The sequence below is a fragment of the Hemiscyllium ocellatum genome, chromosome 43, assembly GCF_020745735.1.
Source record: "Hemiscyllium ocellatum isolate sHemOce1 chromosome 43, sHemOce1.pat.X.cur, whole genome shotgun sequence".
NCBI classification, from domain to species: domain Eukaryota; kingdom Metazoa; phylum Chordata; class Chondrichthyes; order Orectolobiformes; family Hemiscylliidae; genus Hemiscyllium; species Hemiscyllium ocellatum.
The window spans coordinates 28471111-28497917 of record NC_083443.1 but is presented as its reverse complement, the minus strand read 5'-3'; the positions used below and the strand labels follow the sequence as shown (position 1 = coordinate 28497917).

Here is a 26807-nt window from a genome sequence, read left to right as displayed (position 1 = left end):
GACAGTTAATTATTTTAGAAGAAATTGACAATTGAAGGAAATAAACTTGAAGGGTTGGAGTGAGAGGGGATGGCATGGACTAGATTGTGAGTTAGCACTGACCCTTCCAATGGGATGAATGGCTGCCTTTCATGTCATGACTCCATATTCTGTCCATTTGGGAGCTGGAAAACAATTAACATGCTAATAAAATTTCATGTTCCAAAAATTGGATAAAGGTGAATTGTCACTTCACCTCTAAGCTCAGAATATTCCAATCCCCAAATGGTGAATGTGAGCTCTTGTGTCCATGGTTCCTCTCCTTGATGATGAGTACGTAGGATCTGATTGTATAAGACTCTGGTGCGGCCTCATCTGGAGTATTGTGCACAGTTTTGGTCGCCATACTATAGGAAGGATGTAGAGGCACTGGAACGGGTGCAGAGGAGGTTTACCAGGATGTTGCCTGGCATGGTAGGAAGATCATATGAGGAAAGGCTGAGGCACTTGGGGCTGTTCTCATTGGAGAAAAGCAGGTTTAGGGGAGATTTGATAGAGGTGTACAAGATGATTAGGGGTTTAGATCGGGTTGACAGTGAGAACCTTTTTCCGCTAATGGAGTCAGCTGTTACTAGGGGACACAGCTTTAAATTAAGGGGAGGTTGGTATAAGACAGATTTTAGGGGTAGATTCTTTACTCAGCAGGTTGTGAGTTCATGGAATGCCCTGCCAGTAGCAGTGGTGGACTCTCCCTCTTTATGGTCATTCAAGCGGGCATTGGATAAGCATATGGAGGTTATTGGGCTACTGTAGATTAGGTAGGCTTCGGTCAGCGCAACATCGAGGGCCGAAGGGCCTGTACTGCGCTGTATTTTTCTATGTTCTATGTTCTATGATTGACAGCCCCTGACCTAAGCACTTCTTCCATGGTGATAACCATCTTCAAACAGACCAGTGTGGGTGCTTATCCCATACAGTCGGATGTTCTCTGAGCTACCACAAGCTACACAGTGACTGGAAGACATCCACACACACCCCAGGGCCACATACCAAGCCAATGCTCTTTCCAGAGCTCCACCTGTTGACACCAGGAGGGATGATCGAACCCTCAAATTGGATGACGGGAATGTTAATGAGTCGGGATGTTGGCTGCAACTTAATTATTATTTCCACCGTGTGTTACAGATTGGAAGGATTTGCATCGCAAACTGCCACAACTTTCAAGCATTAAATATAACTTACACGCTGGTGCCCCTGACTCAGACCGAGGAGAACATCACACATCAGGAAAGAAACTGTTCGTCCATCGTGGGGGTCCTTAAGAGAGCTGAGGATATATTCGGGTTCCTGTACATCAATGATGTGAAGATGTTGAGAGCAGGTTCCTGCTCCAAGCTTCACTATACCATCATTGCCAATGAGTCTTTGAGCAAGGAGGTGGCTAAAGCCAGCATTATCGTCACTCTCGAGGGCTCATGTACGTACTTGTGCTTCGGGTTTTTGTCCTTTTGCCTTTCTCTGACCACACTTTTGATTTCAGATGAGGGAGGAAGGAGAGAAAGGATATGAGATGGAGGGGGAATTTGAGTTGGAGGATCAATTGTGAATGGCCTACTCCTGCTCCTATTTCTAACAGAATGGGCTGCCAAGTTATCATTCCTCCAAAAGCATGGACAATTTGCAGAATTATTAATGTAGCAAAGATGGAGTTTGTACAGGGGCAGGACAAGGGATCATGCAGGTTTGTGTAAACACAAAACAAGACTCGTGAGGGGGCTCCAAAATAGTTTTTTTAAAAATAGTAATTCTTAGTGTGTGACAATTGTTGGCATTTATTGTCTATCACTAGCTATCCCAAGATGGTGGTAACAATTTGAAAAAAAAATGAGTGGCTTCAACTTTAGAGGGTAGTCTACAGCCCGCCATATTGGAATAGGATTAGAGTCAAATAGGGGCCATACAAGGTATAGGACAGCAAATTTCCTTCCCTGAAGGATGCTGGTGAAATAGTTGGGTTTTTCCATCAATCCAACATCTCTCTGGTTACTTTTACTGATGGTGTTCCACCTCTGGAATCCCAGCTACCGTGGCAACTGGAGCCATTTTAGAGATGGGAGGGGCTCCAACTTCTTTCCATCAGATAGTTTCCGAGGAATCTCTCCCACTCTCAGTGTGTGTGTGTGTGTGTGTGTGTGTGTGTGTGTGTGTGTGTGTGTGTGATCAATTATCAACACATTTGGCCACGATAATGAATGAGCGTTTTTTGGCCATCAGGTCCTGGAGTGGGACTCAAACCTGGACCTTAGAGTCAGAAGGTGATAATGACTTCCTTATTAGTACTGGCACACCTTTTAATTTCCAGCATTCTTAAAATGCCAAGATGAAATATGAACTTGGATTCTCTGGATCCTTCTGGGATGCTAGCTTTGTACTTTAGCCAATAATTATACCAAATCCAGTGTGTAAATTTTCTGAATTGAACAATATTTACAACAGTTTACAATATACATTAATAACATAAGATGAAGGTATTAAAAGTATATAATATTAGCAAATTTGCTGATGACACAAAGCTGGGTGGCAGGGTGAAATGTGAGGAGGATGTTATGAGAATACAGGGTGATTTGGACAGGCTGGTGAGTGGATGGATGCATGGCTGATGCAGTTTAATGTGAATAAGTGTGTGGTTATCCACTTTGGTGGCAAGAACAGGAAAACAGATTATTATCTAAATGGAGTCAAGTTAGGTAAAGAGGAAGTACAACGAGATCAGTCAATGGAAACAAGCATGCAGGTACAGCAGGCAGTGAAGAAAGCTGGCCTTCATAACAAGAGGAATTGAGTATAGGAGCAAAGAGGTCCTTCTGCAGCTGTACAGGGCCTGGTGAGACTGCAGCTGGAGTATTGTGTGCAGTTTTTGTCTCCAAATTTGAGGAAGGACATTCTGGCTATTGAGGGAGTGCAGCGTAGGTTCACGAGGTCAATTCCCGGAATGGCGGGACTATCTTATGCTGAAAGATTGGAGCAACTGAACTTGTATACACTTGAGTTAAGAAGGCTGAGAGGGGATCTGATTGAGACATATAAGATTATTAAAGGTTTGGACACTCTGGAGGCAGGAAACATATTTCCCCTGATGGGTGAGTCCTGAACCAGAGGAGACAGTTTAAAAATAAGGGGTTCGGCCACTTAGGACAGAGTTGAGGAGAAATTTCTTCACCCAGAGAGTAGTGGATATATGGAATGCTCTACCCCAGAAAGCAGTGGATACTTTCAAGAAAGAGATGGATAGAGCTCTTAAAGATAGTGGAATCAAGGGTCATGGGGATAAGTCAGGAACAGGATGATCAGCCATGATCATAATGAATGGTGGTGCTGGCTTGAAGGGCCGAATGGCCTACTCCTGCACCTATTGTCTATTGTCTATAATATTTGACCCTGTGTTCTAGCCTAGTGATTGACAATAGGTTAGTGCTTTGTTACAACATAAGTTATCATTATTATGATGGGGGTTAACCTCAGACTCTAAAACTTGTACAGACTGACAGCAATAACCCCAAGGAAACCAGAATACCCTCAATTTAGTCCAGGTGATCCCATTGCTCAGAAATGTCCGCAAATGCCATGGATTCATTCTAACATCATCCAAGGTCTTACGAATCACTTCTTGCAGTGTTTTTCGACAGAGACTGGACAAGGCACAATTGTCACAAAGTCACCTCCAGTATCTATGAGCTGCCACCTTTGCAGAACTGATTATTGATTAGATAATGGAATAAAAATTGGATGGGCAAGAATTATAGACTCAGCGATTAGCTGTGCCAAATGACTGCCCAGGCAGTGATGATGATCGTACAAAACTCAACTGAATCTGCTCCACTGCTTTTCTCAGGTGGTGGATTCCAGACCTTGAGCACTTCGAATTTGTTTTATTGTCGCATGTTTCAAATGGGTACAATGAAAAGTTTACAAGTTGCCTCTTACAGTGTCATTTTATCTACAAAGGTACCTAGGGCCAGATTTTTAAGTACAAATTCTTCCGGAAAGAAAGTAGAAAAATAAATAAAAACTTCAGAATAACAGTTCTTCTAACCCAGCCCACCCTGGCACCTAGACTCGAGACCACACTGGGCCATGACTCCAGACCACATCAGGCCATGACTTCAGACCACACTGGGCCATGACTCCAGACCGCACTGGGACATGACCCCAGACCACACTGGGACATGACTCCAGTCCACACTGGGCCATGACTCCAGACCATACTGGGACATGACTCCAGACCGCACTGGGACATGACTCCAGTCCACACTGGGACATGACTCCAGTCCACACTGGGACATGACTCCAGACCATACTGGGACATGACTCCAGACCACACTGGGACATGACTCCAGACCGCACTGGGACATGACTCCAGACCGCACTGGGACATGACTCCAGACCACACTGGGACATGACTCCAGACCGCACTGGGATATGACTCCAGACCACACTGGGACATGACTCCAGACCGCACTGGGACATGACTCCAGTCCACACTGGGCCATGACTCCAGACCATACTGGGACATGACTCCAGACCGCACTGGGACATGACTCCAGACCACACTGGGCCATGGCTCCAGACCACACCAGGCCATGACTCCAGACCACATCAGGCCATGACTTCAGACCACACTGGGCCATGACTCCAGACCGCACTGGGACATGACCCCAGACCACACTGGGACATGACTCCAGTCCACACTGGGCCATGACTCCAGACCATACTGGGACATGACTCCAGTCCACACTGGGACATGACTCCAGTCCACACTGGGACATGACTCCAGACCACACTGGGACATGATTCCAGACCGCACTGGGACATGACTCCAGTCCACACTGGGACATGACTCCAGTCCACACTGGGACATGACTCCAGACCGCACTGGGACATGACTCCAGACCGCACTGGGACATGACTCCAGACCACACTGGGACATGACTCCAGACCGCACTGGGACATGACTCCAGTCCACACTGGGCCATGACTCCAGACCATACTGGGCCATGACTCCAGACCGCACTGGGACATGACTCCAGTCCACACTAGGCCATGACTCCAGACCGCACTGGGACATGACTCCAGTCCACACTGGGACATGACTCCAGTCCACACTGGGCCATGACTCCAGACCATACTGGGCCATGACTCCAGTCCACACTGGGACATGACTCCAGTCCACACTAGACCATGAGTCCAGACTGTACCACGCCATGACTCCAGACCACACTACACCATGACTGCCAATCACACCAGGCCATGACTTCAGACCACACCAGGCCATGACTCCAGACCGTACCACGCCATGACTCCAGACCACACTACACCATGACTGCCAATCACACCAGGCCATGACTTCAGACCACACCAGGCCATGACTCCAGACCGTACCACGCCATGACTCCAGACCACACTACACCATGACTGCCAATCACACTAGGCCATGACCCCAGACCATCCCATACCATGACCCCAGACCATACCATGCCATGACTGCAGACCACACTGGGCCATGAGTCTAGACCATGCCAGGCCACGACTCCAAACTATACCAGGCCTCGCCTCAAGACTCTCAATACTGGGAGTCCACATTGAGGCAGCGAGTCCATGATGACTTCACTCAAGGCTCAAGGACAGGAGGTAAAAAGAAAGAAAAAAAAAACAAAGTGAGGAAAGAAATGTTCAGAGCAAATGAGATCTGGCTGAGGAGTCCTACTGTGCTGCCATCTTGGAATTTAGAGGCTGTGGGAAGTGATTTTTTTCAACGCTTTTGTTTCTTTTCCAATATTTTGTACCAGTGCCCTCTCAATCCCGATCCTTTCATGACTGGGGATAATTTCTATGCCTCTATTCTGTCCAGTCCTGTCAAGATTTTGAATGCCTTGCACAAATCTCCTCTCAGACTTCTCCTCTCTGTGGAGAACTGTCCTAACTTTCTGAGTCCGAGTACTCCTGAAATAGACCAACCACCCCTTCATTTAGGAGAATTCAGTTTCTGCTGGGCATTCCTAAACTGAGCGAAAGCGAGGACTCCAGATGCTGGAGATTAGAGTTGTGAGTGTGGCACTGGAAAAGCACAGCAGGTCCGGAAGCATCCGAGGAGCAGGAGAATCGACGTTTTGGGCAAAAGCCCTTCATCTGGAATTTCTAAACTGAGCTGAATTGAAGGAGGTCACATTCATGTTTTGCTTTTCATTGACGGATCCTCTTGTATATTCACAGTCAGCACACTATTCATATCCTTGTGATTTTGAAATATAGTTTAATTAAGTTAATTAGAGCATTTTGTAATCTTAAGCCTATGCCAGTGTCATTATTTATTCAACTGAAGTCTCATTCCTCTTCACAGTTGAAGTGTTGCATGTCTTTAACCCAAAGGGACTCCATTTGATTATTTAACGTAACAAAATGTGAATGCTTTATACAGATGACAAAGCAAGATTTAAACCCTGCTTTAAAACACATGGAATTAATGGCGTTTTCTTCTCTCTGCAGACACAGACAGAAATAACAATTGTCCCAAAATCTGTGCGACAAACAGGCAGCGCTCTGAGTGTGAGGAATGTGGCGGTCTTGGTACATTAACGGGGAAATGTCAGTGGCGACAGGGCTTTGAAAAGGGTATGAATCTTCTGCAATGACTCAGTGTATCAGTTCTTCCTTTGTAACTGTCCATTATATGTGAAACTTTAATATTAACTACTGAATGATATAACTTCCGAATACTTTTGGAAATTTTGAATGCTTAAAGAATAATACGTCCAAAATAATTTGTGGTTAACTATAGCCTTCAGATCTCAGATATACCCTGAAATGTTTCAATTATTAAAGCATTATGTAGGTCAAAAAGACAGAGACTAAAACTGATTAAATATAATTTTTGATAGAGGGAGGATGATGTAGGTACTTTCTGATCTCTTTCCAGATTGTGTTATGTGATCTCACCATCCACTTGAACTATCTAAAGGAGCAGGATAACCATCAGTTAATTTCACAGGCTTTCTCACATTACAGCATGAGACTGAACTGAAACACACATGGAACAGTCATATACATACTCTGGCTACAGGAGCAAGCTGGAGGCTGGGAATCTTGCAGCAGGAGGTGGCATGGTGGATCAGTGGTTAGCACTGCAGCCCCACAGCACCAGGATCTGGATTCGATTCCACCCTCAGGTGACTGTGTGGAGTTTGCACATTCTTCCCATGTCAATGTGGGCTTCCTATGGGTGTTCTGGTTTCCTCCCACAGTCCAAAGATATGCAGGTTAGGTGAATTGACCATGGGAAATGCAGGGTTAGAGGACAGGGGTGTAAATCTGGGTGAAATGCTCTTTGGAGGCTTGGTGTGGACTCCATAGACTGAATGGCTTGCTTCCACACTGTATGAAATAATGCACCTCCTGATCTCTATCAGCTACAAGGCACAGGTCAGGAATGTGATGGAATAGTCCACCTGCCTAGGTGAGTGCATCTCCAACAATATCAAAGGAGCTCACACCATCCAGGATAAAACAGACCACTTGATTGTTACACCCAACTTAAACATTCACTCACTCTACCACCAATGCTCAGTACCAGTGGTATGCAATATCCACAAAATGCAGTGCAGGAACTTACCAAGGCTCCTTCAAAGCCTACTGTTGTGTTATGCTTCACAGGCAGTATTTGTTGATGATAAAGCGATGAAACCACACACGTCTCTTAAAAGTATCGCCATGAGAAATAACCTTGACAAACAGTTGCCGAAAATGTGGTGATGCACTTATCAGTGGTTTGTGGCACATCATTTCTAACAGATATTGTCTGACATTGGTCTGCAGTACACTGGCGAACTGTGAACATATGTGCTAAGTGGGGAAATGGCTCATTATCCACATGGAACATATGGTACAAAATGTTAAGTGAAAGACCGTACATTGTCGAGTGACAAAACAAGGTTTTCACTTTGCATTGCAGCATTTCCTACAACATTACTGGAGTAGTAATTACCATTCCCAGCACCAGCTATGCTCAGAAAGCAAATGTAAAATTCCTAGCCCACAACCATTCCATCACACAGGGTATCTTTTCTCAAAGACAGGCCAGTGAAAGAGATATACAATGAGTGAGCAGGTAGAGAATCGTCAGAACTGGGAAGAGAGTGTGAGCTGGAAATTCAAATACAAATTATTCAACACCAGCATGGGATTCTAAGATATGTAATCAACCCTGTATCATAAGAAATCATTCCTGACCATGAAGCTGCTTTGGGAAGGATCAGAAAGCAGCTCAGACCTATGTATGGCACACCCATCCCATACACAGAGTAAGGAAGAACACTGTGATGACGATGATTGGACAGTGATGATGAATGACAGCAACCAGCAGCAAGACACTGAATTGTTAAACAAGTGCAGCAGAAGTTCATGTGGAATAAACAAAACTATCTGCACAGAAATTATCATTTTATCTAAATGTGTTGAAACCAGGAAACCGAGTCGACATCAAGAATTTTGCATCTCCTGTTTTACTTCACACGTGTGGGATAATCTACCATGTTGAGAGATGAAAGGCTCAGTAGCCAGTTGGCGAGTTTCAATTACAATGGAGCCAGACATGAGAATGTAAATGAGCCACATTTCAGTCATTGCTTTTGAGCAGCAGAACAGAGAGAAGGAAAATGAGTTGGTGACAAGGATTGTAAGTCTCTCTTGGTGTTTCTCTCATCATCTTGAGAGAGACAGCACCCTCAAATTGGGAAATGCTAAGAACTCAAAGGCAATGACAAACTTCATCACTGCTAAGGATGCCAGCTACTCCTCAAAGACTGTCAAAACATGTTGAAACAGTCCTTTTGCAAAGTTTTTAAAATACAATATATTTTAATATAATTTCTGTTTACAACCTACTAGATCATAATAATGCAGTTGTGACAGATATATTGACAAGCTTCTGTAGAAAGGGGTGGGAAGACATTTGTGTGGAATTTAAACACTGGCACAGATATGTTGGGCCGAATGGCCTCTTTCTGTGCTGTAAAGACTTTGTAAATACTGTATAAGCAATGTTGGATGTTGTACATTAATTCCAATCAGTGTTGATGTATTGCTTGGTTTATCTGTGGACTTGCCACTATAAATCTTTTCTTACTGTCTGCAGGTATATCAAAAAACTACTCCACTTGCTCATCAGACCTCGCCAGCTGTCCTGACGGGTACTGCGATGTCGTGGAGAAGAAAAAGAGCACCTGTCCCCAAGATTGCATTGGTATGTAACTACAGTCATCCTTGCCCTGCCAAATCTTGACTCATCACATACACATCACAGCATGGTCACCAGAGAGAACAGTCCTGTTTCATGAAGTCAAGAGATAATACAGCACAGAAGGAGATCATTTGGTTGTCATATCTATACCGGTCAACAAAAATCCCGCAAAACTAATCCCATTTTCCAGCTTTTGGTATATAGTCCTGTAGGTAAAAAAAAGTGAATATCTAAATACCTTTTAAATACTCCTTGGATTTTTGACTCGACCGTCCTTTCGGACAGCAAGTTTTCGAATCCCATTATCCTTTACGTGTTAGTCTTCTACCTCTTTTCTTAAATCTTTGCTTTCTTGGTTTTGACCACACCTCCAACAATAATGAACAAAGTACCTACCTATCCCCACTGTCTATTTCATACCTCTCTATCAGATTCCTCTCAACCTTCACCACTCCAGAGTAAAAAACCCCTGTGTCTCCAATCTTTCCTCATAGCTTAGACTCTCCAGCCTAGGAAGTATCTAGTAAATCTCTGTACCCTGTCATTACAGCGTTCCTTTAATGTGGTGACCAGAACTGCAGGCAGTATTCCAGTTAAGACCTAACCAACATTTTATACAGTTCCAGCATACCCACCCTCCCTCCCCCTCTCCTGCCCCACCGTTCCGGTAGTCTCTATAGTTGACTAAAAAAGGCAAGGGCAGTCAGTTCTGCTATAGCATGGTAGTTCCATTCTCATGCTATCCTGTGTTATAAGAAAATTGTGTAGTAGCAGCACCATTTAAACTAATGGGGCTGGAATTGCGCTAGAACCAACACACGCTTTAAAAGTTCGCGCTATGGAAACACTGCCCCCAATTTGTCAATCGTGTTATAGCGAATTCACATTAATGAAACTCGCATTATAGCAGAATGACCTACATGCCATGTCCCTTCTCAATCATCTTGTTGACCTGCCCTGCCACTGTCAGGGAACCCATAAATGTATATTCTTTGGTATTCATTCATGGGTGAGGGCATCACTGATGATTTATTGTCCATCCTGAATTGCCCAGACAGCAGTTAAGAGTCAACCACATTGCTGTGAGTCTGGAGTTACATGTAGGCCAGACCAGGTAAGAAGAGCAGATTTCCTTTCCCAAACGTCATTAGTGAACCAGATTGGTTTCTCATCAACAATGGACTTATCATTAGACTCTTAAATCAAGATATTCATTGAATTCAAATCCCATCCTCTACCATGGCATGATTTGAACCTGTGATCCCACAACATTACCTGGGTCTCCGGATTAATAGTCCAGCAATAGTATCATTAGACCATTGCCTCACCGATGGGAAAGGGACATACCAAAGTCCCTCTGATTGTCAATACTTTCCATTCACAGTGTAATTACTTGCTCTGTTATCTTTCCCAAAGTGCACAACGTCACACATTGAGAATATAGAACATAGAACGTTACTGCGCAATAGAGGCCCTTCAGCCCCCAATGTTGTGAAATTAATCTGATGCATGTGTACACTGTTCCATTATTATTCATGTGTATGTCCAATACCCATTTAAATGCCCTTAACATTGGCGAGTCTATTACAGTTGAAGGCAGGCCACTCCACGCCCCTACTACTCTCTGAGTAAAGAAACTACCCCTGATATCCATCCTAAATCTATCACACCTCAATTTAAAGCTATGTCCCCTCCTGCTAGCCTTCACCATCCGAGGAAAAAAGCTCTCACTGACTACCCTATCTACCCTCTGATTATCTTATACCCTATGATTGTCACCTCTCAACCTTCTTCTCTCCAATGAAAACAGCCTCAGATCCCTCAGCCTTTCCTCATAAAACCTTCCTTCCATTACAGGCAACATCCGAGTTAATCACCTCTGAACATTTCCAAAGCTTCCACATCCTTTCTATAATGTGGTGACCAGAACTGTATGCAATACTCCAGGTGCGGCCTTACCAGTAAAAAGTGAGGTCTGCAGATGCTGGAGATCAGAGCTGGAAATGTGTTGCTGGTTAAAGCACAGCAGGTTAGGCAGCATCCAAGGAACAAGAAATTCGACGTTTCGGACATTTCCTGATGAAGGGCTCTGGCCCGAAACATCGAATTTCCTGTTCCTTGGATGTCTTGTACAGCTGAAGCATGACATCGTGGCTCCGAAACTCAATCTCTCTACCAATAAAAACCAACACACTATATGCCTTCTTAACAACTTGTGTGGCAATGTTCAGATATTTATGTACCTGGACACCGAGATCTCTGTTCATCTCCACTGTCAAGAATTTTACCATTAGCCCAGTACTCCTCATTCTTGTTATTTCTTCCAAAGTAAACTACCTCATACTTTTCTGCATTAAACTCCATTTGCCAATTCTCAGCCCAGCTCTGCATCTTATCTACATTCCTCTGTAACCCACAACATCCTTTGGCACTATCCACAACTCTGCCTTGCTTAGTGTCATCCACAAATTTACTAACCCATCCTTCTACATCCGCATCCAGATGGTTTATAAAAAAGACTAACGACAGTGGCCCCAAAACAAATCCTTGCAGCACACCACTGGTAACTGAGTTCCAGGATGAACGTTTCCCATCAACCACCACCCTCTGACTTCTTTCAGCCAGCCATTTTCTGATCCAATTCGCTAAATCACCTTTAATCCCGAAACTCTGTGTTTTGTGCAATAGCCTACAGTGTGGAACCTTATCAAACGCCTTACTGAAGTCATCCACCTGTTTTGTCACCTTCTCGAAAAACTCAATAAGGTTAGTTAGGCACGACTTATACCCTCCTCAAAACCATATTTACTTTTCCTATTTGAATTATTCCTTTCTAGATGATTATGAATCCTATCTCTTATAGCCTTATCCGACACCTTACCCATAACCGAAGAAGGCTCACTGGCCTATAATTTCTGCATCAAATTCCATTTGCTACTGCTCTGCCTACCTCTTCAGTCCACTGATATTCTCCTGCAGTTTGCAGCAATCCATGTTATTTTCGATGTCACAATTTCTATGTCATCTGCAAACGTCTTGATTCCACCCTCTATATTTAAGTTGAACTCAGTAACACACACCAGAACCAGTGCAGATAATATGGGGCAAATGGCCTCCTTCTACACCAATACAATTCAGTGATTGCACCTGTCTCACATGCTGTCTTTCATCTACCTGATGTAGAATGGGACAAGGTTGTTGGCGGATTTGAACCTGGAGAGCTGGGAGGAATTAAAGGAGGTTTCGGAACCTGCGTCTGCTATTCTGATAACAAATGTGTTTGCCAAAAGGATGATGTTGTTGGTAGGTTAATTATTAGAATCTTTTTCTTGGCATTTGATGCAGATGCTACCCTTTTGACTCATTATCACTGACATGTCAAATCTGAGGTAAAACAAGTCAACTATTTACCATCTTAGATTGAAAAATGGCAGCCCCAGCAATCCAGTGCTCCCTGAGTACTGTATTCTATGTTCTACATTTCCTGTCATTGGTCCTTAGGCTTGGTGGACCTGTGAGTTCCATGGCTGGCAGCAGCTTCTAGAACTGTGCACCAATGCATCAACACGCCGACCAGCACTGAGTTATAGGCCTGCACGGAAACAGACCTTCAGTCCAACTCATCCATGCCGACCAGATATCCTAAATTAATCTAGTCCCATTTGCCAGCATTTGGCCCATCTCCGTCTAAACCCTTCCTATTCATTTTCCATCCAGGTGCGTTTTAAATGTTGTAATTGTACTAGCCTCCACCACTTTCTCTGGCAGTCCATTCCATACAAGCATCACTCTCTGCATGAAAAAGTAGCCCCTTAGGTCTCTTTTAAATCTTTCCCCCCATCTTAAGCCTGTACTTTCTAATTTTGGACTACTCCACCCTTGTGAACACATCTTGACTATTTTCCCAATCCATTTTCCCCTCATGATTTTATCAAGTCACCCTTCCACATGTGCGGAACCTCTGAGCAGCTGCACCCCCACACAAACTTAGAGAGAAACAAACTCAGAAATTGTTGGAAAAAAACTCAACAGCATCTATGGAGAGAAAGCAGAGTTAACGTTTTGGGTCCAGTGACACTTCTTTAGAATTTAATTTTAGTTGTCTGGTTTTCAGCTTAGAGAGAACATTTGCTGAGGGGTCAACCTGGTTCCCAATTTGTCTTAGGCTATTTTATTTCAAAGGCTTTGACAGAGATCCTAGAGAGATAGAATGTGTCCCTTCAAGGGCTGAATAATTATCAGATGGAATAATTTAAGTTTGTATAATATATTAAAGTTTGTATACACATATGAATAGATTCAAGACCAGCTTCTTCCCCACCATTATTAGATTTCTGAATGGACATCTCAAATTTTAAATTTAATGTTGATCTCGCTGTTTGTGCACATTCTCTACAGCTGTAACGTTGTGTTCCTCTCTCTGTTCTATTACCCTGATGCACTTTGTATGGTATGATCTGCCTGTATTGCACGCAAAACAAAAATTTTCACTGTACTTAGGTACATTTGACAATAATAAATCAAATCAAATCAAATTATCTCCAAACTAACGAGTCATGTTAAAGTGGGTGTCCATTCATTGGAAAGGTCATGATGTTGTCTGTTTGGTTTCATTCACAGAGCTGGTTTGTGATGATCTGTGTAAAACCATCATTGCAGCTGCAGTGTTGCTATCCTTTATCCTGTCTGTGCTGCTGTCTTCCTATTTCATCCACCGGTACCACAAGAATGCTCCCAAGCCTCCCATCGCCTCAGCGGAAATGACCTTCAGAAGGCCAGCTCAGGCCTATCCCATCAGCTACTCCTCAAACAACATTCGGAGACCTTCCATGGATTCAATGGAAAACCAAGTGGCAGTGGATTCCTTCAAGATACCAGTGAGTGCCACTTGTACTGTAGCCTTGTTTTATGATGAAGAGTTTGCACAAAATTTCACCCTTTTCATTTTGATCATTAAGAACAATCCTTTTTTATTGTCACTTGCATTTTTAAGTGAACAATACAGTGAAAAGATTGAATGGTCGCCATAATCTAGCACCATTTTGAATACAGGTTACCCCCATATCCATGAGTGCTACATTCCAAGACTTATTGCCGATGCCTGAAACCGTGGATACTAGCGAAACCATTCATTTAAGTGGGAAATTTACCTACACCGGCAGCCCCCTAGAATTATTTCTGGAATGTTTTTGGGCTGTGGTAAACCGTGGATAACTGAAGCCATGGAAGCTGAATCTGTGGATACTGGATTCTACTGTAGTTTATGAATAAAAAGGAGTGGGTCCCGTAACTGGAGCATCTGGCTCAGAAGCAAGATTTCCCAATGCACCACAAGACCTCCCATGAATTGTATTCTGCCTGTAATTTCTATACAATCCCACATTTCCATACAAGAGATCATTTCAACACAGACATCATTTTTAGAGACAACATTTGGTCAAAGGATTTACTTGAGAATGAATTGTTCACATAAAAAGGTCACCATCGCCGAACTCTTTCATTAGAGAGAGGCGATTGGTGGTTGTTTAATCTGAGGGTCACTGTACCTCAGGCGAGGAGGCAAATTGAAAAGGAGAATCCTTCGTGGAATTGTGTGGGAATTAAACCTGATGTCACTCTGTATCACAAACCAACATCCAATTAACGGAGCTAACTGACCTCTACATGGGCGATGAAGTGCTAATTAGTTTTTTAAAATTAATGCACGTAAGCCAAGTGTTTGGGCTGTCAGGTATTACTCGGCCTTATCAAGTATTCCTTCATTTCTAAAGTGTACAATATCCTTTGTTCCTGACAGGAGGATCCCAAGTGGGAATTTCCAAGGAAGAACCTGGTCCTGGGTAAAACCCTTGGAGAAGGAGAATTTGGGAAAGTGGTGAAGGCGACAGCATTCAGGCTCAAGGGAAAAGCAGGCTACACCACTGTGGCAGTTAAGATGTTGAAAGGTACGATCTTCGAGGTGTTACTGTGACATCCATGTAGTCAGCGGTTCCCACTTTAAGATTTAAGACAGAGTTCCACGGTTAGGGAACCTTGACAAAATCGAGACTGCCCTGACCCAAAGCACCCGTGCCCCAACTTCGACCTTATTGAGTAAACTCACCCACAGATCTGGGGTCAGCACATTCAACATCCTGACCAACAGCAGCCGTCAGTATATGTTCACAAAACTGAAGGACATTTCTTTGAGAAGGCCAGCAGGACACGTATCGACTCAGCGCAGAAGGAAGCCATTCAATCCAACATATCTGTGATGGGTCTTTAAAAGAACGGTCAAATTAGTCCCAGTTTTTCCCCATAACCTTGCTACTTTTTTTCTCTCTGCAAGTATTTGTCAAACTACATGTCTTCTGAACATTACTATTGAGTCTGAACCTCAAAAAGTTGTGGAGTGCAGGTCATAATAGTGTTCTGCTTAAAAACTTATTTTCCTTATCTCACCTCTAACTACCGCTCCTTGACATTCAACGGTATTACCATCACTGAATCCTCCACTGTCAACATCCTTGGGGTTACCACTGACCAGAAACTCAACTGGACTCACCACATAAACATAGTGACTATAAGAGCAGCTCAGAGACAAGGGATACTGCGGTGAATAACTCACCTCCTGACTCCCCAAAGTCTATCCACCATCTATAGTGCACAAGCCAGGAGTGTGATGAATACTCCCCATTTGCCTGGGTGGGTACAGCTCCAACAACACTCAAGAAACTTGACACCAACCAGATCAAAGCAACCCACTTGATTGGCACCACATCTACAAACATTCAATCCCTCCACCACTGGGCGAAAGTGGATACAGCAGTGTGTACTATCTACAAGATGCACTGCAGAAATTCACAAAAGATCCTTAGACAGCACCTTCCAAACCCATGACCACTTCCATCTATTAGCACAAGGGCAGCAGGTTCTTGGAACACCACCACCTGCACGTTCCCCTTCAAGGTACTTACCACCCTGACTTGCAAATATACCACCATTCCTTCACAGTCATTGGATCAATATCTTGGAACTCCCTCCAAACTAGCACCCACAGCAAGTGGACTGCAGCAATTCAAGAAGGTAGCTCACCACCACTTTCTCAAGGGCAAATAGGGATGGGCTATCAATGCTGGCCAACCAGCGATGCCAAAGTTCCAAAATAAATTTTTAAAAATCTTGGGTCTGAGTTATAACAAACTGGACCAGCAATTTCAATTCACCTCCCTTCCAATCCCCAGTCCCTCCCTCGTCTTCCACTGTTCCCTGTCAACAACCAGATTCATTCCTCCCATTGACCAACCAGGTCGTGCCCTTTACCTTTCTTCACCTATCTCCACTCCCTTTATCTGCAGCTCACTCTAACCCTAGCCCCAATCCTGAAGAAGGGTTACACCCGAAACGTTGACTTCTCCACCTTCTGATGCTGCCTGGCTTGCTGTGTTCTTCCAGCCTTCTGTTTGTCTATTTTGGATTCCAGCAACTGTCTCCAGCCCACTTCTGGAGCAGTCTGTCAGATCTTACCCAGATCAACCAGAACAATCCTGATCTGGTTCTCTTATTTTATGGGCCATTCCAACTGACAGCTGGTAAACTCAGCCTGAATTTCCCTCTCGGCGAAAGTGGGTGCTGCAGATGCTGGAGATCAGAGTCTAGATTAGAGTGGTGCTGGAAAAGCACAGCAGGTCAGGCAGCATCTGAGGAGCAGGAAGATTAATGTTTCGGGCAAAAGCCGTTCAGCTAATTCCTGATGAAGGGCTTTTGCCCGAAACGTTGATTTCCCTGCTCCTCGGTTGCTGCCTGACCTGCTGTGCTTTTCTAGCATCACTCTGTTCTAGACTCTGAATTTCCCTATGCCTGGCTTTTAACTGGGGAGCCAAAGGGTGAAGAGCATCTGTCCCTTTAGATTGGAGGAAGAGGGAATGAAATCCCAATTTCCAAAGAATTCCTCACTTTTTGTTTGATACTATGTCCTGAAGAGACAGTGGTAACTATCCTATCCTTTTTTATTCTGTTTTGTTTAGATCTTTGTGAAGCACTTCAGCTTTCTTTTTGATATATATACTTGAGTTGCTGTTTCTATGATACATACTGGCGTGAAGTCTAACAGTGGTTGCCTCCACACTAAATCTATCTTCTGTTTTGGTGTCTGGCAGAAAACGCGTCTCAGAGTGAGCTACGGGACCTTTTATCAGAGTTCAATCTGCTGAAACAAGTCAGTCACCCCCATATTATCAAGCTGTATGGAGCCTGCTGTCAAGATGGTAAGAGAACATCGGATACGTGGTGATATTGGTGATAACTTTATTTAGGATAAAAAGTGAGGTCTGCAGATACTGGAGGTCAGAGCTGAAAATGTGTTGCTGGTTAAAGCGCAGCAGGTCAGGCAGCATCCAAGGAACAGGAAATTCGACGTTTCTGGCACTTCAGACCATTCCTGATGAAGGGCTTATGCCCGAAACGTCGAATTTCCTGTTCCTTGGATGCTGCCTGACCTGCTGCGCTTTAACCAGCAACACATTTTCAGCTCTGATCTCCAGCATCTGCAGACCTTCCTGATAACTTTATTTATACTAGTATACAGATTATTTTAGTTTCACAAAGATATGAAACCAGTTAGTTTAAAGGCCAAGATGGATTAGATGTGAAGAAAATGTTTTGGGTGAGACTAGAAATGTAAATAGTCACTAATAAATCCAAGAGAGAGCACAGGATCTCTTTCTTTAACCAGAGAGTGGTTAGAATGTGAATTAGCAATGAGAGGGGAATTTGAGACCTGCCACATCAATGCATTCAAGGTGAAACTAAATCAGCGCATAATGGAGAAAGCATTTTCTCCTTCCTTCATGGGATGTGGGCCAGCATTTGTTAACATCCTGAATTGTCCTTGAATGTATTGATTTTCTCAAGTTATTTCAGAGAGCACTTGTGACTCACCCACATTGCTGGTGGGTCTAGAGTCACATATAGTTCAGATGAGATAAGGATGATGGATTTCCTTCCCTAAAAGACACCAGAGAACCAGGCTTGATCATTGATTGTTGTAATCAACATTACTGAGACTAACTTTATATTTCTAATTTTAGGGGATGCTTGTAGTGCAGTGGTAGTGTCCCTACCTCTGAGCCAGGTAGGCCAAGTCCAAACCCACCTGCTCCAGAAGTATGTCATAAATGTTATTAAAACAAAATCCATATTGCCAGTTCAGATTTCACCAGCTGTAGTGGGATTTGAACTCACATCTCCAAATCAGGGACCTGGGCTGCAGGATTATTAGGAGAAAGTGAGGACTGCAGATGCTGGAGATCAGAGTTGAGAGTGGGGTGCTGGAAAAGCGCAGCAGGTCAGGCAGCATCTGAGAAGCAGGAATCCTGATGTCCTGATGAAGGCTCTTGCCCAAAACATTGTTTCTCCTGCTCCTCAGATGCTGTCTGACCTGCTGTGCTTTTCCAGCATCCCACTCTCAACTGCTGGATTATTCGGCCCATGAGATTAGAACATAGAATGTAGAACATTACCGTGCAGTACAGGCCCTTCGACCCCCAATGTTTCACCGCCCTGTGAAACCAATCTGAAGTCCATCTAACCTACATTATTCCATTCTCGTCCATATGCTGATCCAATGACCATTTAAATGCCTGTAAAGTTGGTGAGTCTGCAACTGTTACAGGCAGTGCGTTTCACGCCCCTACTGGTCTCTGAGTAAAGAAACTACCTCTGACATCTGTTCTATATCTATCATCCTTCAATTTAAAGCTTGTGCTAGCCATCACCATCCTCGGAAAAAAGTTCTCACTGTCCACTTGAACTAATCCTCTGATTTATCTGATAAGTCTCAATTAAGTCACCTCCCAACCTTTTTCTAGCGATAATGGCCTCAAGTCCCTCAGCCTTTTTTTTATAAGACCTTCCCTCCTCCATACCAGGCAATTTCCTAGTATATCTCCTCTGAGCCCTTTCCAAAGCTTCCACATCCTTCCTATAATGCAATGACCAGAACGGCATGCAGTACTCCAAGAGTGGCCACACCAGAGTTTTGTACAGCTGCAGCATGACCCCCATGGTTCCAAAACTCGATCCTTCTACTAATGAAAGCTAACACACCGTACACCTTCTTAACAGCCCTAACAACCTGGATGTCAACTTTGAGGGATCTATGTACATGGACACTGAGATCTCTCTGCTCATCTACACTACCAAGGATCTTACCATTCACCCAGTACTCTGCATTCCTGTTGCTCCTTACAAAGTGAATCACCTCACACGTTTCTGTATTAAATTACATCTCCCACCTCTCAGACCAGCTCTGCAGCTTATCTATGTCCCTCTATAACCGACAACATCGTTCGGCACTATCCACAACTGCATTGTCCGCAAATTGACTAACCCATCCTTCTACACCCACATCCAGGTCGTTTATAAAAATGACAAACAGGAGTGGACCCAAAACAGATCCTTGCGGTACACCACTAGTAACTGAACTCCAGGATGAACATTTTCCATCAACCACCACCCTCTGTCTTCTTTCAGCTAGCCAATTTCTGATCCAAATCGCTAAATCGCCCTCAATCCCATGCCTCCGTATTTTTTACAGTAGCCTACCGTGAGAACCTTATCAAACGCCTTACTGAAATCCATATACACCACATCAATGGCTTTACCCTCATCCACCTGTTTGTTCATCTTCTCAAAGAACTCAATGAGGTTTATGAGACATGACCTACCCGTCACGAAACCATGTTGACTATCCCTAATTATTTCTATCAAGATAATTATAAATTCTCTCTCTTATAACCTTTTCCAATACATTACCCACAACTGAAGTAAGGCTCACTGGTCTACAATTACCAGGATTGTTTCTACTCCCCTGCTTGAACAAGAGATCATTTGCTATCCTCCAAATGGTACTATTCCTGTAGACGGGAATTATCTCAAGGCTACTCTGTCCCCAACATTAGAAGTAACGTTGGTGGTTCAGATAAAGAAGAAGGTTCAATGTGAAACATAATCACTAACAAGGGGGAAATGGCTTTTCTACCCTGTAAATACTTGGCAACTTTGACTTCATTATCCATTGGGGATGGTCCAGTTTATGAGTGTACCTGGGGCAGGAATTCTCTTCAGGTATTACTTGCTACTGCCACTTCAGAAATTCTCACCTAGAAATGATGGGATGGCAGGGTGGGAGAAATAGAATTAGTCCATCCAGGAATGGAGAGGTTTATTCCAACATAAATGCAAATAACAGCAAATACATTCACAGCAACCCTGGACAACACAGTGTTCTCCGCATGACCAGTTAGTGATGCTAGCTATACTTGCATAGAGCAGCCACCTCGTCACTTCTCTAGGTAGTTTATCCTCCCTATTACATAGAAAGTAGCATGTGATGCTGAGGGAAATGGACAAATTGGATCATCCACAGGAATTTATTGCTATGTTACAGATGTCAAACTGTCAGCTGTGTAATAAACTTAGCTTTTGCTTTCAATGTCGATTAAGCTACATTGTATCTGCAGGTTAAAGTAAGCGGGTTAATGACAATTTATTGCTGTGCACAAGGTATGGATCAATAGGAGTAGATGAAATGGGGAATTCTTAACAGCAAGTAAGTTCCTTGATAGCATTTCCTTCTATTTTTCAAATGCCCATTCTCCGGTAACTGGAGCTACCTTATATCCCTCATAAGTCCAGTTTCCAAAGGATTGTCGCATTGTTTTAGATTCCTTTGCTGCCAATTTCCAATGGGTTTTCAGAAGATGTGGACATGCCTACCTGTTGGCACCTGGTTGAGACTGAATCAAAAGAAAACAAGATTGAGATGGGGCCAATGCAGTTACTCACAATGCAGTCTCCTGGGGAGACCAAATGCAGACAAGAATAGAATAGAACCCCAACAGTGTGGAAACAGACGATTTGGCCCATTGAGTCTACAGTGACCCTCTGAAGAGCATCCCACCCAGACCCACACCCCTATCCTGTAACCCTGCATTTCCCATGGCTAACTCACCTAAGCTACACATCCCTGGACACTATGGGCAATTTAGCATTGTCAATCCACCTAACTTGCACATCTTTGGACTGTGGAAGGAAACCTATGCAGATATGGGGAGAAAGTGCAAACTCCAGACAGACAGTTGCCCGTGGGTGGAATTGAACCTGGGTACCTAGCACTGTGACCCACTGTGCCACACTTTAAAATGCCCCTTCTTTCCAACATGTTGTGTACCTAATGCAATTTCAGTGCATTGAAAAACAGCTCAAATTGAGTTATGGTGTCTGTGTAGTGGGGTCACCCAGAATTGAACTGGGACCTCTCAATCTGCCGTCAGATGCTCAGTCACTGAGGTTTAATTAGGTGAACACTTCATGGTAAATCCCTCACTCAGTCTGCAAGCATGACCTTGACCTTCTAGTCTCTTGCCATTTCAATGCACTATCTTACTCACACTCAGATTTCTGTTCTGGGCATCCTGCAGTCTTTTAATGAAGCCCAATGCTATCTGGAGGATCAGCAACTCATCTTCCAATTCGCTATATTATGGTCTCCAAGACTCAACATTGAGTTCTATAGCTTCAGATTATTAAATTTGCCCTTCATTTTTTTTTCTCCAGTGTCTATAACTTGTTTTTATGCTTTTGCTTTCAGTCAGAACTGACCCTCTTTCATGTATTAACACCCCAACTGGGCCAATTCTTTGTCTCTTCTCTCCAACTACTCCCTTTGCCTTTGTTCCATGACATCTTTGATCTGTAATCCCTGACCAACTGAACTTTCCCTGACCTTCCTTGTGCTTCCACTTGCCTTTCTCAACAGTATAAAGCCCAACATTTTTCCACTTCCCTTCAGTTCTGTGGAAGAGTCACAACAGACTCCAAGTTACAATTCTGCTTCTCTCTCCACAGTTGCTACCAGACCTGCTGAGTTTCTCGAGAACTTCCTTTTTATTTCAGAACCAGGATTGCCCGTATCAATGGTTTATACAAGTGTGACAAGTGGAATTGCCTATGCTTTGGGGCAATTCTGGACCATCCCCTGAATTTAAATGAATTCTTACTCTGTGATGTACTTTATAAGGCAATTGGCCTGCAAGCTTTGGAATAGTCCCACCCACTGAGATTTATAATTGACTGTTTCTGGGGTGGAGCTTGTCAGTTCATTGTTAGTTCTCCTGTCTACATAGACCTCCTACTGTCTCTTAAGAGATAACATTATATTAACACTAGATAAGAGATAGTTAAACAGTATTAAGCTAATGTACCCTGTTATCTTACAATTCTGTAATAAAGTCATTGAGACATACAGCACGGAAACAGACCCCTTGGTCCAACGTTGACTGAGTTTTTTGAGGAGGTATCCCAGAAGATTGATGAAGTCAGAGCAGTGGACATTGTTCACTTGCCTTTGACAAGGTTCCGCTTTCGTTTGTCATTTATATAAATGATTTGGAAGAGAATATATGGTTAGTAAGTTTGCAGATGTCACCAAGATTGGTGGTATAGTGGACAGTGAAGAAGGACACCTAAGATTATAGAAAGATCTTGATCAACTGGGTGAATGGGCTGAGGAAAGTTGTTCTTGTTACTCACACATGGATCTCTGTTACTGAAAACTTAATCCTTCATTAGTTGAGTTAGCCCCGAAGACTGGTGTTGCAAGAGACATTGTTGGCAGAAAATCAACACCAAAGAAGATCCTATTGTAAGGTTGTGTCAGATGTGAGCTGAATTTAGCTGCTAATTTTGCTGTATTTGGATTCAGGTTTCAGATTAAATAGCTTTGTAAGTGTCTGAAGTAGGACACTCAGCATGAGATCCAAAGTAATGTTTTCTGAAGACTGGAGCAGGTACTCAATCCTGTGCATTCGGTGTTTGGTGCAAACTGCTAGATCCCAACCAGATTAAATCCTGTGCCATGTTTCAGGGAGACTGCAGTTAACTTAGAATTTGTTATAGAAGAAAGTCTCTTTGCCTCAATTCTGTTGTAAGTCGTAGTAGAAATAAAAGCAGGAAGTGCTTCAAATGCTCAGCAGGTCTGGTAGCATCATTGGAGAGAGAAGCAGAGTCAATGTTTCACTCTGACAGCGTTGAGGTACCTATCCCATATGAATTGCAGTTGAAGAAGGCAACGACACCACCTTCTCAAAGGTGGTTAGGGACGGGCTATAAACGTTGACCCAGCCAGTGACCCCTACATAATGTGGATGAATAAAAATCCTCACGGTGAAAATATGGTCTTTCCTGGTGTTTGTGTTTGATGTGAACCTACACCCAACACCTCTTTAAACCACTTTATCAGCATAACCTATTTCTTTCTCCCTCACATTTATTAGCTTTTACCTTATACCCATCTAAACTATTCGCCACAGCCACTCCTTGTGGTCATGAGCTTCATATCTGAGCTCTCTCTTAGTCATTTCTCTGGAATTCCTGGATGGATTTAATACTGTCTGTTATTTGTGAACATTAGGAGAAAGTGAGGACTGCAGATGCTGGAGATCAGAGCTGAAAAATGTGTTGCTGGAAAAGCGCAGCAGGTCAGGCAGCATCCAAGGGGCAGGAGAATCGACGTTTCAGGCATAAGATTCCTGAAGAAGGGCTTATACCCGAAACGTCGACTCTCCTGCTCCTTGGATGCTGCCTGACCTGCTGCGCTTTTCCAGCAACACATTTTTCAGCTCATTCGTGAATATTAGCTTTGCACTCCCTGTTCCACTTTCAAAGCAAAAGTATTTTCTCTATATTTACCCTATCAAATCCGTATGTAAGTTAAAATCCTGTATCATGACCCTCTCTCAACATTCTCTTTTTCCTGGATAGTTTAGCCACAGACCTGTTGGGTCTTTCCGTCCAAACAGTATCAGCTTCTGAGATGATTAAATTCAACCCTGCATCCCTTTGCTCCTTTGTGACCTGAAACTGAATAATGTTATTGGTAAATGGGGATGTTGTTTTGCATACGGCGTGTAGATTAGGAGAGGCTTCTTGGCAAAACTTTGCATGTTTCTTCGGCAGGCCCTCTGTATCTCATCGTAGAATATGCCAAATATGGTTCTCTGAGGAGCTTCCTAAGGGAAAGTCGCAAAGTCGGGCCCAGTTACCTGGGTGAAGGCAATCGAAATTCCAGCTACTTGGATAATCCAGATGAGCGAGCTCTGACCATGGGAGACTTGATATCCTTTGCCTGGCAGATCTCCCGTGGCATGCAGTACCTGGCTGAAATGAAGGTGATCTTTTACTTTTGTAGCGAAGGTGTCGGGTGACTCAAGCTCATGGGGCCACTTTGAGGAGATGAGCAGTGGGTTTATACCTTAAATCTTATCTGTCAACCCCTCCATATGAGAGACGTGGTCGCTGTTACTGAATCCGAACATGCTGGGTTTCAGTTCCACTCCAAACAGTCCTGGAAAGTAATGGTCAGAGCTTTGGCTGTGCATTCTTGAATGACTATCCAGTGACACATGTACATTTGGTGAGTGTAGGCGGTATTGCTGTGTTGTATGGGTTGTGTGATAGCCTTGTGTACAAGTAACCCAGCCCCACATCAGCCAGTTTATGTTCATCAGCTTATGTTCACAGAATAAGTGTTCAGCATGAATCAGCCTGTGAGACTGTCCTGACACTTTTCCAAGCTGTAAGTAATTTCATCATCTTTTATGGGCTCTCTCATGACTGAAGAGTCCACTGTGAGATTGATGGATGCCCACAGAACCAGGTACTTGTGTTGTCACTGTTGGTACAGGGGACAAAGTTTCAGTAGCTACCTTTGGACACATTGGATGTGTTGAGCTTTTGTGCCAATGGTTCATAAATATACTGAGGCAATTTCTAAGACTTGCTTACAAACAGGCTGGTTAGTGACTGTGTTTTCCCAAGACAAGTATCTGCAGTGCAGGAGTTTGTCAGGTTCTTTCTTCGGTACCTATGTAACATTTACCTTCGGCCATTTGCCAAGTCAGTTCGCCATTGAAGGGTAAATAAAACAAAATACTGCAGATGCTAGAAAATTGAGATAAGAACAGAGCGTGCTAGAGACACTCAGTAGGTCTGGCAGTATCTGTGTAGAGAGCAACAGAGTTAACATTGACTCCTATATGAGTCGTCTTTGGAACTAGTTCTTCGGTTCTGAAGAAGAGACATAATGTACTTGAAGCAATAACTCTTGTTTCTGTCTCCACAGATGCTTCCAGAACCTGCTGACTTTCTGTAGGACTTTCTGTTGCTACCTATAGAAGGGTGCCTGGATTTCTGATATTCTGCCATTACGTCCGGCCTAGATCTATCTCTTTTCTGTACAACCCTTATCATTCCCTTTGTCTTTTGTGATACTTGCTTCCCTCCCTTGCCCCTCTAAGCTTCTCCTAACCTTCCCTGCTGTTCCACTTGCACCTCCCATCCTTTTCTACAGAACAAAACCCATTACTTTTCTATCTCTATCTTCAGCTCTGAAGTTCAGTCATATTGGATTAGAGACGTTGATTCTGTTTCTCTCCAGAGATGCTGAGTTTCTCTAATAGTTTCTGTTTTCGTTACCCATGATTGGGCATTTTATAGTGATCTGTGCAGGAGACATGGCTTGGCCAGCTAAGTTGTACATTTCACCTTGGACAAGCACCACACTGTTCTTCAAAGGAAGAACCAAATGATCTTCTCTCTGAGTAAATCAATTTGACCATTGTTTATATAGTTGGCTCAGCTAAGAGTTGCATACACATTTTCAATCTGACGAGAATAGCCAGTGAATGACCCGAATGATAAAGAATTAAGTCTCTTCATCCACCCAGCAAAGAATGACCATTACATGCTGCACTGCCTCAGGTCGAATGGAGAAGCCAGAGCTCTTAGATATTGTCCCCTCGTGGTTTCATATGGTACATGCATCAGTTTAGCAGCCTTCATCATCGTCATGTTTGCTTCCCCAGCTTGTCCATCGTGATCTGGCAGCCCGGAATGTTCTAGTCGCTGAGGGACGTAAGATGAAGATTTCTGATTTTGGGCTCTCCAGGGACGTGTATGAGGAGGACTCTTACGTAAAAAGAAGCAAGGTATTGTCTCTTCATTTGTCATCCCCGTCATCTGCAAACCTCATCTTAGTACGTTATGTGTAACTTCACAACCCTTGTAGGTGTAACCAGGTTCCTTTATGATTGGCATTTGAATACGGCCAATTCCGTATTCATTATCCATCGCTTTGAGGAGCTCAATTCATGGGGAGGTGGTGGTGGCACATGTAATATCACACCTGTCAATGGTTATATTATCCCCTCTTAGTGGGTGCAGTTATATTACCCCCCCTCTCAGTGGGTACGGTTATATTACCCCTCTCAGTGAGTGCAGTTATATTACCCTTCTCAGTGGGTACGGATATATTACCCCTCTCAGTGGGTACAGTTATATTACCCCTCTCAATGGGTACGGTTTTATTACCCCTCTCAGTGAGTGCAGTTATATTACCCTTCTCAGTGGGTACGGATATATTACCCCTCTCAGTGGGTACAGTTATATTACCCCTCTCAGTGGGTGCAGTTATATTACCTCTCTCAGTGGGTGCAGT

At 43.6% G+C, this 26807-nt stretch overlaps 1 protein-coding gene across 1 annotated transcript in view; it reads left to right on the top strand.

Moving 5' to 3' along the window:
- The window catches only part of ret (ret proto-oncogene receptor tyrosine kinase), a 63186-nt gene that overhangs the window by 18146 nt on the left and 18233 nt on the right, over nucleotides 1–26807 (top strand). Inside the window, exons 5-14 of the mRNA XM_060854405.1 lie at nucleotides 1165–1456; nucleotides 6523–6648; nucleotides 9167–9274; nucleotides 11269–11276; nucleotides 12466–12574; nucleotides 13892–14148; nucleotides 15069–15216; nucleotides 17410–17517; nucleotides 24269–24480; nucleotides 26176–26298. Of these exons, the coding sequence (XP_060710388.1) occupies nucleotides 1165–1456; nucleotides 6523–6648; nucleotides 9167–9274; nucleotides 11269–11276; nucleotides 12466–12574; nucleotides 13892–14148; nucleotides 15069–15216; nucleotides 17410–17517; nucleotides 24269–24480; nucleotides 26176–26298 (1491 nt within the window). The remainder of the gene's footprint in view (nucleotides 1–1164; nucleotides 1457–6522; nucleotides 6649–9166; nucleotides 9275–11268; nucleotides 11277–12465; nucleotides 12575–13891; nucleotides 14149–15068; nucleotides 15217–17409; nucleotides 17518–24268; nucleotides 24481–26175; nucleotides 26299–26807) is intronic.